Here is a 14,733-nt window from a genome sequence, read left to right as displayed (position 1 = left end):
GGGCACTGCAACACAGATTGAATACTGTCACATAGAAAGCGAGTCTGTCAGGAAATTCTCCCTGACATGATTGCTTTCCAAAAGCAAGGAATTTTAAATACGTATATTTCCCACATTGACATGTGTAAATGCCTCAACGCATACTAAAGACAATATGTTCTGATCTATGCTACAAAAAAAAAATCTTGTTAAGAGTGAACATGTGTCAACTGTGCTGTTTAGTTTAGACAAAACCAAACCAGATATAGAGAACCTGCACGCCTGTTAAACAAGTTGCTCAGCAGGTTCAGGCCAGCAGTCAGGTGTGCTGTGTCCTTCAGAAAGTGTTAGTCCTACCTATATTTTCTTAGCACTGCATGCACATTTTTATAGACAGCAGGATTTCCAGATGTCCAGCAGTGCACAAAACCTTTCCTTATTTATGAGAACATAAGTAACTTTTAATTTAGAATTTCAGCTTTCTAGAACAGTATAAACTCTTTGGGGTTGGAACCTGTCTGTTTTTTTTAATTATGTCATTATTTGTTACATATTGCCTTATACTGAGATAATTGGTCCATCTAGCTCAGTACTGCCTACACTGACCTGCAGCAGCACTCCAGGGTTTCAGGGAGGGAGTCTCTCCTAGACCTACCTTTACATGCCATAGAATGAACCTGGGAACTTCTACATGCAAAATAGATACTCTACCATGTAAGTGACATCCCTTCCCATCCAAAATGGTAAGCGACTTGAGCCACCACAGAGGTGAACCAAAGTTGGGCTCCCATTTCAAAGTAGTACCAATGCTCACCGACCCCACAACAGCTATCTGGGGACCATTGGCCAGTGCCCAACTTTTACGACCACTGGCGCCTGGTCTGTGCTTCCCAATGACATGGCAAGGGCTCCAACACAGAGAGCGAGTTAAACCTCTCTGTCTCACTTAGCTCTGGTCTCAAGCCTGACTATCTTCTTTCAGACACAAGACACCTTGGTGGCACCTCCTCCAGACGGCCTGTTTCCTTCCGCTCACCTTCCATAAGTCTCCAGCTATTAGTTTCTGGGACCACTCATTGCCCTCTAGCTTACATTAGAAACATAATTACATTAATAGAATAGAAACTGGTCCCCCCCCCCGCAGAAACCAGTCTTACAGATATAAAATCATAGGCTTGGCAGGGACTCAACCTCCCCAACTCATTTCAATATGATTGGCCGGAAACACAGGCAAGGAACTATGCCTCCCTGCTGCTAGTGTGAACAGCACATTTGAGACTGTGCAGCCCATGCGTTCTGCAGCAACGGAATGAAGACTTTTGGCTTCCACCTTGTGAGAATGACCTTCAGGAGCAGAAAAGTGCTTACTTTTCCCCTTTCCTTTCTCATTCCCCTTTTAATCGTCACCTGACTGAAGGTCGCCCATGGGTCATGACAGCCTCCCTCCTGGTGCATTTCCTTTTAAGGGTATTCGAGAAGCCAGGAAGTGCTTTTGGCTCCATTAACTAAAGCTCCACCTTTGCTTGAGTCATCAACACAATGCTGAGGAAACTCTCTCTGAGCAGGCCAGCTGTGGCTTTCGCAAGCGAAGGAGCTGGGAACTGCTGCTCAGTGACAATCAAACAGTGCCCAGACTCTTTGGATGAACATCCACATCATTTTCAAAACAGACTCACCTCACCCTGTACCCTAAACCTGCTAGTCATTCCTAACATAGCCCTGATGGCTATATTCTACCTCCCCAGTCAGAAGCAGTATGCCTCTAAATATTGGTTGCTGGAAAACTCAGGAGAGAACGCTGTAGTGCTTAGGTCCTGCTTGCAGGTTTCCCACAGGCATCCTGATCCACAGCAGGCTCTTATATTCCGAAGCAGGCAATGCCACTGCATGCTAATTTTGCAGATAAATCAGTGATGGAGGACCTGTGGCCCTCCAAATGTTGCTGGACTACAATTCCCATCATTCCTGACAACTGGCCATGGTGGAAGGAGCTGATGGGAGTTGGAGCCCGGCAACATCTGAACGGTCACAGGTTGCCCAATCCTGCTGTAAATAGACAACCAAGAACACTTCCAGACTGTTTTGGGGTGGGATTTACACACAAGCTCTGTAAGATACAGTTTATGGCCTCAGATTGTGAAGGGCTCTACACACAAATAAACTACTAAATTTTAAGTTTGTAATTGGTTACAAAATCTATAGGCTTTGCAAGATGTTTTAGATTGTTTTCAGTTGCATCCTCATCTGCGTACCAATATATATTGCAAATATAATTTTTTTTTCTATTTTCATTGTCCTTTCTGTTAGCATAATGCACATTGTTAATGTTGTGTTTTTAAATCTCTGTATGGTTTGATGTATGCTTTGTATTTTTAAATCTCTGTTATCCATCTTGGGACCTGTATTCCAGGTGAGAGGTGGATAACAATAAATTGTTGTTGTTGTTATCTGGCCTCTTAAATTGACATAGTTTAGGGCCTCAGCAGGTTTTAAGCCAGCACTGACACTGGCAAATTCAGGCTGCACAATTAAAATTTAGTGCTCTTGCACAACGGTCCTGCTTCCCCAAATAGTGGACTTTTCACAATAAGCAGAGCGACAGGAAAATGTGAGATAATGGTGAGATAATGGTCAAGGCGGTGTCATCTAACCTCCTTGTAAACTTATCAGAGTGAATATTAAAGAAATAGCTGACTTCATCTAATCTCCCCAGAAACAAACCAGTATGAATACTCAACAAATAGGTCATCTGGAAGTGACCTAATTCTTCCTTTAAATGTCTGCAATTCAGAGTTAGCAACAAGCTGATTCCCTGGATGTATGGATTTGGCAGAGTAACTGTTGATTTTCTGACTCAAAACTACTACCTTTTAGTATGGATCCTCTGTAGTCCTGTAAAATATTGCCTACCTGCTAGGACACATACTAGAAGCTACTACAAACATTTTGCTCTGTTTATTTCCTCAACTGAAGTCCTATGATCTTTTGTGTTTTGTTAATAAACCTACCTTTTCAGCTAAGTAAACTGATCTGATTTAGGATTCTGACTAAACCAATTTTTCCCTGCTTTAAACCCTCTGCCTGTCTGGCAAAGCAACTGCAACAGGAGTTGGATAGTTAAAGGTTGGCAGCTGGCAGAATTGTAATGAAGAACATAACAGGAGCCTGATGGACCAGGCCAATGGCTCATCTACTCCAGCAGCCTGTTCTCACAGCAGCCAACCAGGTGCCCATGGGAAGCCTGCAAGCAGGACCTTAGCACAAGAGCACTCTCCCTTCCTGAAGTTTCCAGCAACTGGTATTCAGAGACATTCTGCCTCCAGCAGTGGAGGTAGCTGCATAAAATATCAGAAGGTGGAAAGAAGAGTCCTACTGTCGTTAGCTTTGCAGGTGGTGACGGCAACCGATTATTTCAATATGATTAGGGCGAATCTCATTCCAGTGATAAAGCTGGAGCATTTAGAGCCCTATTTTGACCTAGATAGTCAGCCTCTGGGATATACCAGGGTAAGGATTTTTACAAAGGAGCCCAGCACCAGGTGGGCAAATGGAGCAGTACTCCATTAACCTCAGCCAGTCCCTAACCACCGGTCTTCTTACTTACATCCAATCCAAGAGCTGACACCGACTCCTTCCTCCTTAGTCTCAGTCCACAGAGAAGCAGATGGGGGACAGAACTAGAATTAGTTGGCTCTGTCGTTGGCTGTGCTATCGGCTACTGTGCGGCTCTCTGCCTTCCGTCCCATCACTCCCAATGGGCACCAGCCACCACTGAAACCCACAGACCTTAGGCCAGCCTGTTCCTCATCCTAAGCTGCCTCACAGGCTTACTGGAAGGATAAAGGAGCAGGGGAGAACCATACACACATACCCATAAACTCCCTGGAGGAAGGGTGGCTTAAGAACGCAACATTAGGCATTGTATTTGTAACAGAACACAGAGACAAGCATACTTGGCCTACCCACCCACCTCCATGAGTTGCAGGGCACTCTGGCTCCTCATGCAGTGTGGAACCCCAATTTCTGCATCACACAAGGAACCTAATACAAACAGAGCAGGTTTCCTGCTTCACATGGTCACTCTCCAGTTCATGAATGGTGATGGAGGGGCAATTTGTCTCCATTTTCCCTGCTTCTGCGTTCTACTAACTCATGATTTGATTTAAATACCACCCTTTCTCCTAAAGGAACCCCGTGGCATACATGTCTGAATATGTCTGATAACTTGGGGCTCCTGCAGACAACCTGCGTCTTGAGCATGCATCCTGATTTGTTTGCACAGAGCTTATGTAGAGGTTACACAAGGTCCACTCTTTATAAGCATTTGTTCTGATATGTTTACTCATTCACAGAAGGACCCCTGCTCTGAGCAGAACTCTCCTTCCATTCATGGAATGGAAAGTTTGGATCGACCAGTTGTTAACCTAGTTGAATCTAATAATTTCACCCGCAAATCAAGAAAAGATGCTACTTTAACATTAATACTAGAGACCTTGACTGTTCAGCTTGAATTCTGACAGTTCTGTCATCTGAAGCCCTCAGCTGGCCAACCATTGTTACTGCAACACTATTGCTCCCTTGCTGAATGAAAGTGAGTTTTTGCAAAGTTCCAGAAATCCCCCATCAGTGCTAACCGAGGATTTCCTCCCAACGCAAATATCAGGGGAGGAAAAGTTTAAATTCCCTCTAATGCCTACTCTACTTCTGCAACCGCTCCAGCTGACTGAATTTGCATTTATAAAAACCTGCAGGTTAGATGCAGAGACATTAAATGTCACTTGTAGTTTGGCTCTTAGTGGGATGATCAGTATCTGGATGAAAGATTTCTCAGGAGCCCTACGATAAGCCCTTCTGACCTCTCAAAGGAATGGTGGCATGCAATTGTAATTAACATTATGTCAAGGGACTGGGAGGTGGGGGGGAATGATACTCCACATAAAAATAACTTAACAAGGATTAATTTTTCTGTACACTTTGTTTCTGCCTTTGCAATACAAACTTCAGATATGTTGGCATTCTAGAATATTTATGTACAAATGAAAATATACAATTAAAAAAAATTGGCACATTGCCAAGCTAATGCCCCTTTGCTCATCCTTGGCAAAAGGCTGCTTTTCCTGCCACGAAAGTAAGAGCAGGATACTTCCTAGAAGCATAGCTCAAATAAGTTTCAGAACACATTTAATACATGGTGCACACATCACATAATACAAAACCCATAAGAGAAACGGGACTGTCCCATCTTCCAAGTTGGCATCAGTGAAACGTCTTTTAATAGCAGTGTCCGGTTTTCACTGGGCAGATCAAAAAGGTCACGGGGTGGTGAGGAGCTTTCCCCCCCTTTTTCAGAAATTACATTTCTCAGTTGTAGCTCTAAATCGATGCTTCTCATTTGAACTGGTTATCAATTAGAGTTCCTTTCATTTTGGCCTTCTTAGCTTCCAGTTCAGCCTGATTAAAATAAAATAAAAAATATTAAAGGAGAAAAAATATATTAAATGTCATTGTAAATTAATATTGCTATTCAAGCACTCAGCCAAAAGGCTCATTTGTAGCTTAGCTAACTAAGCTGATTGCCCAAACGTAGCCAGTGAGCAGAGTCTCACCAGCATATAAAGAAGATGATTACATCAAACCCATCCATGAAATGGGGTGAGAAACAGGCAGAGAAAATAAGCAAACTCACCAGCTCCTGCAGCCTCCTCTTGCTCATGCCCTTCCTCTCCAGCTGCTTCTCAATCACCTTGGCGTTCTGTGCGTATGAATCGGCAATTTCTCGCTGGAAAACACACAAGACAGTTTATCCTGCAGCCAAACACTTACTAGCACTCTGCAGCAAAGAAGCTCATTAAAAAACATTATGGCATAAAAAAAACGGCATTACACTTTTCTTTTCTCCCCCACCCAACTGACAATCTCTTTTGGGAAGGTATCGCCCTGATTGCTAACCGATGCCTTCCAGATGCATTGATTTCAGTTGGAACAGAGATGCTGGAGATATCAAGACAACTTCTAAAGAATTGTCCAAACAGACGAGAAAGTACAGAAAATTAAGGTAAAATAGTGTAAGAGATTATTTTTATTGGGCCTGTGGCCTTGTCATACCATGTTAGTTGGCTCATCACAAATTAACCAAATTAGAAACGCCAATGAACATGAGAAGAGCCCACTAGATCGGACCAGTAGCTCGTCAAGTCCAGCATCCTGCTCTCACAGTGGCCAACCAGATGCCCATGGGAAGCCCCCAAGCAGGACCTGAACGCAAGAGCACTCTCCCCTACTGCTGTTTCCACCAACTGGTATTCAGAAGCGTATTGCCTCTGATCATGGGGGAAGAACGTAATGACTGGCTAGTAGCCATTGACAGCCTTATCCTCCATGAATGTGTCTAATCCCCCTTTAAAGCCATCCAAGTTAGTGGCCATCGCTGCCTCTTTTGGGAGCAAATTCCATAATTTAACTGTGCCACTGTATGAAGAAATGTTTTCTTTTGTCTGTCCTGTATTATGATGCTGTAACAGAAACACTATTACTATATAATTTTTAACATGTACGTCATTCACCTTAGAGCAGATATTTTTGTATTCACTTTGTCTGCTTTTTCCTCTCAATAAACTAATTAAAAAATAGTTCCATGCGACCAAGTTCCAACTAGTACCATGTACCCTAGGAAACTTCAGGCTTGTGGTTCTCCAACAGATGCCTCCTTGCCTGTACCACCAGCAGTGATTTGGCGTTGGCGTGTACGCAGTATGATATCAGCCTTATATGTAACAACTCGCCTGCTCGCCATAGGCAACCAGGAATTCTATACATGTGAGTGAGTGGAATTCATGAAAGAGGGATGGTTCACTCTGTACATCCTCTGGCAGTCTGCTCAGAAGGCACAACTTTTTTTTTGCCCTAAGAGGCTAGGATTTATTTATAATGCTTATATATCTATTTTTATATCCCCAATAGGCCCTCAAAGGCTTACAAAAGGTTATCACAATAAAAAACACACACGTTCAAATCTGGTATTGGGAAGAGAAATAACATGATGTCCCTATGGTGCCATGATCATTCAGCTGGCATTTCCTGCCCACATTCTTGGTCTCATCTGGTGTTGCCCTTTGGCCTCTGCCTGCTAGGCAACAGCTCCCACTGATGTCCTCGCAGACAAAGGAGCGGGGATAGCACCTGGAATTCGACCCATGATGCAGGCAGTTTTCAGGCAACAGTTTCCCTTTCTCTGCAACCAGCATGGAAGCACAGGCTTGTAGTCACTTAGCAGGCCAGTAACTTTTGTAGTCTTGTTTGCAAGGCTGTACATGGCATGCACGCATGGCGTCTCCCCTTATTCTACCCCTTGGAGGCAGGTGAAGCCGAGAAACAGCTACTAATCCTAGCTCACCTGGTAAGTGGCAGATTTGAACACAGATCCTGCCGGTCAAAATCCTGCATTCAAACCACTACACCATGCTGGAGGTCAGTCCAAAAGGGGAAAGAGACTACACAGGGCCAGACATTGCAGAGGCCAGCCCGCTCATTGATCTGAACTAATCGGCCAAATAAGCTGGCTCCAGAAAGACAATCTAGATTTCACCCGCTACTAGGAGGAAGGACAGAGAAAACTCACCGCTTCAATCTCCTCCTCCTCTTCATCAATGGTGGAGACAGTGACTGAGCTGAATTTGCCCATGTCCTTGGTCCGTTTGGTCATCATCACCTTGGACACAAAGATACATTGAAAAAAAAAATAAGTGTGTTTTAACTTGGAGCTTAAAACAGTGGTGGGAAACCTGGGCCCTTTCCGATATTTTTGGATTCCAAACTCCCATCAGCCTAAGCCATCGTGGTCAACAGTCAAGGATGATGGGTGTGATAACCCAGCAGCCTCTGCACCTAACATTACAACAGATTAAAAAATATAAGAGTCACGACAGCACAGACTGCTTCTGGCTCTTAGGCCCAAAGATCTAGTATTGCTTGTTGCAAGAAGAACCCTGCTAGATCAGACCAAACATTCAGCCAGCCCAGGGATGGAGAGCTTCCAGAGGCCGTATGCGGCCCTCCAGACCTCTCTATCTGGCCCTCAGAACTCTCCCCAGGCCATATCCTTCACCAGCCGTGCTCTGCACTCTCCTTGAGTGGTTTTGCCTGGCTGGAATGTGTCCTGGGACTCTGATAATGTCTTGATTGCCTGGATGCAGGACAGAGAGGGGTGCATGAGTGTGTGTAGAAACTAGCTTCCTGTACAAAGGGTAAAGCTTATATTCATTGCTCCACCCACTTTTCCCTCTGGCCCCGCCCACCATTGCCATGTGCCCCCCCAGGAAGTTGCCTAGTAGGGAGTGCGGACTTTCAACTGAAAATCAGATCTAGCCCAACGTCCTGTTACCATTGTGGCTAAGCAGATGCCACCAGGAAGCCCAGCGTGTGGAGTTGAAGGGCCATAGCCTTCTCCTACTGTTTAATCCCAGCAGCAGGCGCTCCGAGGCATAGTGTCACTCTTGAGCTCCCACCATGCAAGGAACCACCATCAATGAATCCACCGCCCTACCTTCTTGGGTGGCTCTTGCTTCTGGGTGTAGATGTTTGTTTTTCCAAAGCCCTGTCCAAATTTGACCACAGCGCCATCAACAATGAACGTTACTGGGGCGTTCTTCTGCTGGTGCTGGTAAAAGAGAAGGAGTCCACATCTAGCAAGGAGGAGACGGGGGGGGGGGGAAGGAAGAGAAATAATGATTTGCTCACGTCTGACATTCCAGCAGAATCAAAACTGGTCAGTCAGTCATTGCTCAAGCTCTGACAAGGTGGTGAAAGCTTGTACAGGAATACCTCGCATTAATGTACGCAATGGGTCCAGGGCACGTACGTAAACCGAAAATGTACTTAAAGTGAAGCACTACCTTTTTTCACTTCTCGATGCATGTACACGCAGGAAACAGGGCGGGCAACAGATCTATCTTATCTATACACAAAGCATGTTAGAGGGGAGTCGGGAAGGTAGAATTAGGTTAAGGGAGGAGGATTTCCTGATCTATGATCAGAGCAGCTCAACAGCGGACTATCCTTCCTCGAAGTTTTTTTTGGGGGGAGGAGCTTTAATAGGTGCACCTCACGTATGGAATATTTTGTTTTAATAAAAGGTCTGTGACCCACAAGTTTTATTTATTTTAATCAATGCAGACTCGGGGTGTGTGAAACGCCACTTCCTACTAGCAGTTATTACGCCACTGGTAGATTAGCTCCCGCCCCTTTGCTGTTCACTTCAAAGCCTCTTTTTAATAGTGATATTTTTAATCACTATGCTCCACCTTGGAATCACATCTCCCTCTGCTGGATTTAAAGAGGCAGCGAGCATCCTTGCAGACACACACACACGCCTGCGTTATACACACGCAGGCACACACACGTGTTCTCTCTCTGGTCTTTCCGGCGATACTCAAATTCCCTAACAGCGTTTCTGAAGGCTTTCCGTGTCCGTTCTTGCAAAGCGACCGTACGTAAACAGGGGAATGGTGCTACTGTAAATATGTCTGTACTCGCGAGTGTCCGTAAAGTGAAGGTCCGTATAGCGGGGTATTCCTGTATAGATGTGTCTAGATGAGGAGAGCTTTGCGCATACCATGGACCGCGACAAAGACGAATAATTGGGTGTTAGAACAAATTAAACCAGAGCTATCACTAGAAGCCAAAATGATGAAACGGAGATTATCATACTTTGGACACATAATAAGAAGACACGATGCGCTAGAGAAGACAATAATGTTGGGAAAAACAGAAGGGAGTAGAAAAAGAGGAAGGCCAAACAAGAGATGGATTGATTCCATAAAGGAAGCCACAGACCTGAACTTACAAGATCTGAACAGGGTGGTTTATAACAAAGGCTACTGGAGGTCACTGATTCATAGGGTTGCCATAAGTTGTAATCGACTTGAAGGCATATAACAACATAGATGTGTGCATACACTCAGCATCCCAAGAATATAGCCCTTCAAACATGTCCTCTGCATGCATCCCACAGAAGATACTCACTTTCCACACTTTTTCCTGTATTGCCGCTCAATGCCTTCTGGCCTAGGGGAGGAAAACAGGCAGCGTTGACCATACAAGCAAAAGACACCAAAAGACCCACACTCTGGGCTGAAGGGCTGAACAAGACCTTGAACCTATTTGAAACCAGCAGTTAACAACAACAACATTTGTACACCACTTTCAAGCGTTCAAAGCTCTTCGGACGCATGTTAGTCAGCATCCTGCAAATTGCTTATGGGTGAGTGGGGGCTGAGCCAAAGAAAGAGTGGCTTGCTTAAGATTACCTAGTGAGTTCAAGGCGGAGGGAACATTCGAACTGGGAACTTTTGATTCACAGCTCAGTTTTTGAGCTGCTATGCCATACTAGTTCTCCCAATCCTATATAGCAGGTGAAGGAATCTCAAACCAGCCGGGGGGGGGGGGCTGCTGAATGTGGCTCTCCAGCCCATGATCCACGGAGCCAGCCTCCCAGCACATATGGCCATTTATGGAGGTCAACTTTGGGATGATCGTTAACCTTTTGTTTGCCAGTTTCCAAATGTTTAGTTCTTCTATGACTGAATTTGTCTCTTCTCATGTTGTGTGTCTATTGTTTGTATTTCTGTAAGTTATATACTGTAAAATGTTAATAAAAATATTTCCAGAAAACAACAACTAAGCCCTTCTGTCTCAGGCCTGCTAGGAGCCACTGATAGCCTTATCCTTCATGTATTTGTCGAACCCTGTTTTAAAGCCATCCAAGTTGGCAGCTATCACTACCTCCGGTGAGAAAGAATTCCTGAGATTAACAGTATGCTGTGTGGATAACTTCTCTCTTTTGTCTGTCCTCAGTCTTCCAACATTCAGCTCCATTGGACATTCCCAAGTTCTGATGTTATGAGAAATGCTAACAGCAAAGAGACCCAGTGCGGTGTAGTTGTTGGACTGGGACCTAGGAGACTAGGGTTAAGACCCCTGCTTGCCATGAAGCTCACTGGGTGACCTAGGGCCAGTCACTGTGTCACTGTCTCTCAGCCTAACCTACCACACAGGGTTGTTGTTAGGATAAAATCAGGAGGGGGAGAACCATGTATGTATGCCAGCTTGGGCTCCTTGGAGGAAAGGTGGGATATAAATGGAATAAATAAAGAAATAAACCGATTCTTTCAGCGTGGATCCTTGTTTAATTAAAACGACACCATCTACACATCATAATGAGGAATGAGCAGGAATAAGGGAACCCTTAAGGTATGCAGAAGAAAAAAGACACGGGAAAAAAAAACAGACTTCAAACTATTTGCAATTCTGTTCTGTCCATAAGCAGGCTATTAAAATAAAATCTGGCAGGCTAGGAACTTTTGTGGGTTTGTTTACAAGGGTGGTCAAGTGTTTTGCCTGCACAGCAGATTTGTGTGGCAAGTCGGATTGTCCTACCTGCGGAGATAAACATTTTCTTCTTCTTCAGTGTTGCAGAATTTGTGGGCATGTTTGGCCGCATCGATCACCCGGGCCCTGTCTCGAGGTCTCATGGGCAGTTTCTCCAGCTGACAGTCTGCAGAAACACAAAGCAAGCGACAGTGAAGCTGGATTCAGCTAGTAGGCACTTTTTCCACTCCCGAGGGACACACACTGGCCTGCTGAAGGCCCCTGGCTCATCTGTCTTTTAGTAAACCAAATGGAGACAAAATACATATATCCATGTATTTAAAATGCAATTTCATCCTCCCAGCCCTGTATAAAGTAGGTACTATATTTCTTATTCCTTTTTTTTTTTTGCAGTTTTACTATTAATCCAACAAAATACAAACATCATTTATGCAATGTGCATATAAAAGAATCACAATAAAACTTAAAGCCTTTAGGTAGATTACATAGCTGCAGTAATTTATTATTCCTTTCTATGAATGGAGACAGAGAGCAAGTAACTTGTTGTCAGCCTCAGTTCTCTTATCTGTTAAATGGGAATAATAAAATAGAACATAAGAAGGGTTCTACTGGCTCAGGCCAATGGCCCATCTAGTTCAGCATCTTGTTCTCACGGTGGCCAATCAGATGCCCCTGGAAAGCCCGCCATCAGGACCTGGGTGGAAGAGCACTCTCCCCACTTGCGATTCCCATCAACTGGCATTCAGAAGCATACTGCCTCCGACAGTGGAGGTAGAACACAGTCAGCATGGCTACTAGCCACTGAGCCTTATCCTTGTCTAATCCTCTTTTAAAACCATCCAAACTGGTGGCCATCAATACAAAATAGGACTCATCTCACAGGGTTGTTGCAAAGGTGAAACCAGCGTGCACATTAACCATGCAAGAACACCCTTACCTTCTCCCCTATACTGAAATGCATCCTCTTCATAACGCCTATTTCGCCATGATCTTTCACAGTCCTCTGCAGTCCACATATTGCAGGAAGGTGATCTTTTTCTGATGTGATCTACATACGAGCTCCCCTCATGATCACACAGGAATCTAATGTGGAGCAGGAGCCTCTTCAGCTCTTCCCCCAATGTGTAAATGAGAATGGGGACCAGCAGGGGGGTAGATGTAGTCAAAAAGTGTTGCCCACTCTCTTCCTCCATGCAATTAATATCCCATGGAAGATAACATCCAAACAGGGCTACACCCATCAACACGTTATCAGCGCTATTAGGATGGTCAAAGCCTGCCCTGATCCATTTCTTGTGAATCGCAGCTCCCACCCACCTCCCAAAAACACCTTCTAACATGAGTTCTTTAAAGCCCTATAAGGCAGCGGGCCATTGCCACATCTTATGTAGGCAAACTGCATAAATTAATGATGAAATTATATGAACCTCTCTTTCCTTTTTCATTGTTCCTTATTGTGCATCAGTTCCACTGTGAGGTATTCAACTAAGTTCTAAGAGCAGACCCATTGAAACGTAGGCATGTCCATTAACCTCCATGGGTCTACTCTGAGTAGGACTAGCGTTGCATACCACCCCCTGAGTTCTAGTCAAGACAGTGGAATGTCAGTGGGACTTACTCCCAGGGAAGCGTGTATTGGACTTCAGTCTTAAGTCTATTGATTTCAGCGGGTCTACTTGGAGTATGAATTGTTTAGATATCACCCATATAAAACACTCAACTTTTTTGATTTGTGCAGCTCAACTGTACAACTGTTGAACATTACATATGAATAACTGTACAAGCATACAGCTCAACTGTTTGCATATACAGGAACACAGATTGTACCTTTGTCGAATGTAGCATGAGAAGATCCCAATGAAAATGAATGGTGGAAGATTCAGGAGAGGTAAATGGAAGACCCAAGCGACTACTTCTGGAAGGTGGCAGGCATACGACTTGTTGTAATACCTCACCCAGGCTCTCCCAAAAGTCAGTGAGGTGCAGTGGTTAGAGCATAGGCCAACTGTTGGTGAACCACAACCCCCATCATCCCTAACCATTGTCCATGTGTGCTGGGGCTGTTGAGAGTTATAGTTCAGCAACTTCAGGAGGACCAAAAGTTCCCCACACCTAGTGCAGACCTAGAGCCTCTGACAGCAAGGCTGTATACATATCAGACATTTAAAGCACATCCCATCCCCGAAATAATCCTGGGAACTGTAGTTTACCCCTCAAGAGAACTACAATCCCCAACACCATAAACAAACTACAGTTCCCAAGATTATTTGAGGGAAACGAAGTGCTTTTAAAATGTATGGTGTGTATACAGCCCAAGGTTCAAATCCCCACTCAGGCACAAAGCTCACTGGGCCAGTCTCTTTCTGCCTAGTCCACTTCACAGGGTTGTTGGGAGGATGAAATGCGGAGAAGGGCGGAAAACACGTCAGCCATCTTGAACTCTTTGGAAGAAAAGAGGAATATAAACAAAGAACGGGGTGTAGGATCAGGGCCCTGCTGCTTCCCTCCCTCCCGACGCAAGTCTCTGCTCACCCAGGACCAGGACCATCTGTCCGCAAAGGCAATAATAGACGTGGAGCGGCTTTTCGCCATCATCGTACTCCTCGCGATCGCGAGTGTCGGAGCAAACTACCGAGCGGGACACCACCTTGGGCATGGCGGCGGCGGCGGCGGCGGCGACAGCGGCTCAAGTCAGCCTGGAAGCGAAGCGCGTCACCCGCCTTCTGCGGAGGTCAGCTCCTCCTTCTTGGGGGTTGGAACCAGAACCGGAACGGCCCGCCCTGCTCCTCCCGCTTGGCCTGAAGTGCCCGACAGCCTCTGCAAAAGACAAAAACGTTGCTGGGTTGTGATGCTGCCTGAGCCTTGGCGTGGTAAACCAGGAGAGGGAAGACCCGCTAAGCTCAGCGAGGCTTCCTCTCAACTCCGTGTGCCTGGGCCTATTAGCCACACTGTTTAGTCCAGTTTAAACAGTCCTGGCTTCCCCCAAAGAATCCTGGGAAGTGTAGTTTGTGAAGGGAGCTGAGAGTTGTTAGAGACACCTTTTCCCCTAACAGAGCTCCAATGGCCAGAGTGCTTGAGCAGTCAGTCCCTCTTCCCAGGCAATTCACGGTGTCTAGTGGTATAAGGTCAGATTTTGGTGGATTTGGGGCGTCTGTCTGGTGGGGGGGGGATCTCGTTGGCAACGCTGCTTACAGAGCTACAATTTTCAGAGTTCCCTGGGAGAGGGATTGATTGTTAAACCACTGCGGACGTTGTAGCTCTGAAAGGTGGGGAGCCTTTTTCAGCCAGAGGGCCAGATTGTCTCATGGGCAACCTTCCAGGGGCTGCTGGCCAGTGGTAGGCAGGTCCAGATGCAAAAGTGGGCAGAGC

The 14,733-nt window shown here is 45.3% G+C and overlaps 1 protein-coding gene across 1 annotated transcript; it reads right to left on the bottom strand.

The window, feature by feature from the left end:
- Nucleotides 1–4,935: 4,935 nt before the first annotated feature.
- On the bottom strand, nucleotides 4,936–14,317 carry STEEP1 (STING1 ER exit protein 1). The gene is made up of 7 exons (XM_061598800.1): nucleotides 13,897–14,317; nucleotides 11,413–11,530; nucleotides 10,000–10,041; nucleotides 8,522–8,660; nucleotides 7,598–7,687; nucleotides 5,666–5,758; nucleotides 4,936–5,430 (listed from the first exon to the last, which is right to left on the bottom strand). Exons 1-7 carry the CDS (start codon nucleotides 14,018–14,020, stop codon nucleotides 5,368–5,370), a joined length of 669 nt encoding a protein of 222 aa, XP_061454784.1. The 5' UTR covers nucleotides 14,021–14,317; the 3' UTR covers nucleotides 4,936–5,367.
- Between the last annotated feature and the right edge of the window lie 416 nt (nucleotides 14,318–14,733).

This window comes from Rhineura floridana, chromosome 16, assembly GCF_030035675.1.
Source record: "Rhineura floridana isolate rRhiFlo1 chromosome 16, rRhiFlo1.hap2, whole genome shotgun sequence".
Taxonomy (NCBI): domain Eukaryota; kingdom Metazoa; phylum Chordata; class Lepidosauria; order Squamata; family Rhineuridae; genus Rhineura; species Rhineura floridana.
This window is presented reverse-complemented; position numbering and strand designations above follow the sequence as displayed.

Coding starts and splice junctions, on each gene's coding strand:
- STEEP1 (XM_061598800.1), bottom strand. CDS start 14,020: ATGCCCAAGGTGGTGTCCCGCTCGGTAGTTTGCTCCGACACTCGCGAT. Junction 8,661..9,999: donor TACAGGAAAAAGTGTGGAAA/GTGAGTATCTTC, acceptor CCTCCTTGCTAG/ATGTGGACTCCTTCTCTTTT. Junction 5,759..7,597: donor AGGAGGAGGAGATTGAAGCG/GTGAGTTTTCTC, acceptor TGTGTTTTCCAG/CGAGAAATTGCCGATTCATA.